We start from the raw sequence: 2,656 nt of genomic DNA on the forward strand, positions 1-2,656 counted from the left end.
TGCCAAACCAGAGCATAGCTAACTGGCTACACACTGTTGGAGACGTCCTTATGAAGCACAACCGCTTTTTTTATCCTGCAAAGATTGCAGTAATGACGAACTCTACCAAGTTTGCCCCAAATGCAGAACAGCACAAACAACATAGTAAAAAAAACAAGATCAAAGTGACAATGACGTGAGGGGCCAAGGATTGTGCTGGCCAAGTATGGCAGATTGGCAGGAGGTGGACAACACTAGCTGCTGGAGCTCAAAAGAGGGAGGCAGTTTCCCAATTCAATGAAACAAGGCAAAGATTGAGGAATAGGTCATTCTAGGCAAGGCAGCAGCTGACAACTGACATTCTTCTTCTCTCTTGCTTTTGTGTGAAAAGGCAGGAGAAACATCAGATCACCATGGTGATCTCATCAGCATCTCTAGGTACCTACTAGTTAGTTGGGGCTGAGGAACGAGTACAACACCTGCAGTTCATCTTGCCCAATTTGGCTCTCTGTCACGTTGGCTTGCTTATAAACCATACTTTTCCAGCGAATAAACAATATTTTTCTCTCACAACAAATCAACCTATAGTACTCCCAGCCATGGCTTATCACTCGAGCGAAGGGCAACACAGCTTCACTTTACATGGACCAGACTAGACCGTAGTACGGTTGGTGATTGAAGTCATGAAACCACAGTTGCAGGTCGATCATGCCATTGTCATCATCATCTCTGTTGCAACAACACCTAAGATTTGGCCGGAGCAATTGCTACAAATCCTGTCATTCATGATAAAGTTACACGAAAATTTGCCGAAAGACGAACAAATACACAACCAAAGTCGATAAAGTTACCGAGTGATCTCAGGAAAGGAGAAGGTCCAAGAAGATTACTATTCTCTCAAATCAGCTGGATTGCCCCTAGTAGGCTCTGGCTAGCTAGTCGATCAGGGGCTCGTCGCCGTCGACAAGCAGCGGCGCCGACGGGCCCTCGAGCAGCAGTGAGTCCAGCGAGCTCGGCGCGTTGTTCAGGTCACTTCCCTTGCCGCCGCCGCAGTGTCCTGCATCTGCATCTGCGGCCGCGTCGACCATGCCGCCCCCAACGCCGCCGGCAAGGCTGCCGTCCACCACCGGGTGGTGCAGAGGCTGGTGGAGCGGCGTCGGCGGGTACTCCTCCTTCACGTGCCACCGCTGGGGGGAAAACTGGAGCACGTCCATGGCTCGCGGAGGGTGCTGCTCCGCGGGCAGAGGGTGCTGGTGGTGGTGGCTCTGCCTCTGCCTCTTCCGCTCCCGATGGAGCTGCAGCACCTGGCTGTGCCTGTTGGCGTGCTCCGACGGCTCGAAGGTGGGGCTCGCTATCGGCCGGTACTCCGGCAGCAGCCGCCCCTGCCTGTACCGCACGCCGCACGCGTTGCACAGCGTGCTGCGGCCCAGCGGCCCCTCCCGCCACTGCGGCGTCGACGACGACCCGCAGTGCAGGCACTGCTTCGCCGACTTCGTGGGCCGCCACGGCTTCCTCGCCGAAGCCGCCGCCTTTTTCTTCTTCTTCTTGACAAGGTACACCGCTGGCGCGGGCGCCAGCGCGGGTTCCGTCCTCGGACGTGGCGGAGGTCTCCCCCGCTTCAGAGGCTTCTTCCTCACCAGGTAAACATCGGGAACTGACCCGGGCTCCCAGATCGGGCTGTCGGGCGACGACTCCGAGACCGGGCTGTCCGGCGGGGGCGGCCGGGCGGACGTCCTCGCGGTCGCCGGCGTGGGGTGGCGCTGCACCTGCCCCCGCAGCGCCCCGGCCGCCTTGAGCCGGACCCCGCAGGCGTTGCAGAGCGTGCCCTGCCCCATCGGCCCCGACCTCCACTGCGGCGTCACCGCCGCGCCGCACTGCAGGCACATCCTAGCCCTCTTCGGCGGCCTCTCCTCCGCTGCCAAGGCGGTGTGGTGTGGGTCGGGGAGCGGGGCCTGGCGCACGAGCAGGCGCTGGGGACGGGGAAGGGGACGGGCCTCCTCGGGCCGATTATTAACCGCCGCCGCTGGGGGAACCGGCCTCTTTGCCTCCTCCGGCTCGGGGACGACGGGGAGCTTGAAGGCCCACCAGCCCGACGGCGGGGCACGGAGGCGGAGACGGCTGCGCCCCTTGCGCCGGACGGTGGCGTCCAGGCAGGAGACGGCGACGGGCAGGGGGAGCCACGCCGCCGGGAGCGAGAGCACGTAGCCGGGGCCCCCCTCCGAGTCCTCCTCCCCGCCACCGCCGGCCATGTCGCCGGTCGCCCTGGTCGCCGCAGATCGCCGGATTCTTGGGTCTAATCCAGGCGGCTGGCCCTGCGCAGCTTGACAAAAAATGCTATCTTTAGCAAGCTCCCGAGCCGTATTACACAGGATGCGAGCTTTATCTTCCCAACCACCCAAAGTAAAGAGAGAGACTAATGGATCCGCACCTCTCCTTTGTCGCCTTCATCCGCCATCGCCATGGACGGCGGCCGCCGGGGAGAGCGAGCAGATAGGCGGCGACCGACGGACCGGCGCGTCAGCAGAGCAAGGGGGGCAAGAAAGAGAGTTGGGAAGGATGACGAGTCATGCTCATGCCCGGATGCCCTCTCTCTCGGGTTTTTTTTTTTCTCCGTGTTGTTTTGGGTCGCATAGAGGGTCACGAAAACCGGCAAATCTTTTCACGAATTCCGGCGAGC

The 2,656-nt window shown here is 60.5% G+C and overlaps 1 protein-coding gene across 3 annotated transcripts; it reads right to left on the minus strand.

Annotated features, from left to right (window-relative positions):
* Positions 1–444: 444 nt before the first annotated feature.
* LOC136504501 (GATA-type transcription factor sreA-like) lies at positions 445–2,656 on the minus strand. 3 transcript variants are annotated; one of them, XR_010770895.1, is made up of 3 exons: positions 2,408–2,655; positions 831–2,291; positions 455–755 (listed from the first exon to the last, which is right to left on the minus strand). XR_010770895.1 is itself a non-coding variant. In XM_066499441.1 (2 exons), exon 2 carries the CDS (start codon positions 2,226–2,228, stop codon positions 915–917), a length of 1,314 nt encoding a protein of 437 aa, XP_066355538.1. In that variant the 5' UTR covers positions 2,229–2,299; positions 2,408–2,656; the 3' UTR covers positions 445–914. The 3 variants fall into 3 exon arrangements, 2 of the variants coding, with proteins under 2 accessions (XP_066355538.1, XP_066355536.1); XM_066499441.1 differs by having other exon boundaries at positions 445–2,299; positions 2,408–2,656; XM_066499439.1 differs by having other exon boundaries at positions 453–2,291.

Source organism: Miscanthus floridulus, chromosome 14 (assembly GCF_019320115.1).
Source record: "Miscanthus floridulus cultivar M001 chromosome 14, ASM1932011v1, whole genome shotgun sequence".
In the NCBI taxonomy this organism is placed as follows: Eukaryota; Viridiplantae; Streptophyta; class Magnoliopsida; order Poales; family Poaceae; genus Miscanthus; species Miscanthus floridulus.

Excerpts from the sequence above, each read along its gene's own strand:
- LOC136504501 (XM_066499439.1), bottom strand. The coding sequence starts at position 2,440 with ATGGCGATGGCGGATGAAGGCGACAAAGGAGAG. Across the intron at positions 2,292-2,407 it reads ATGAAGGCGACAAAGGAGAG|GGCCAGCCGCCTGGATTAGA; the intron begins GTGCGGATCCAT and ends CAAGCTGCGCAG.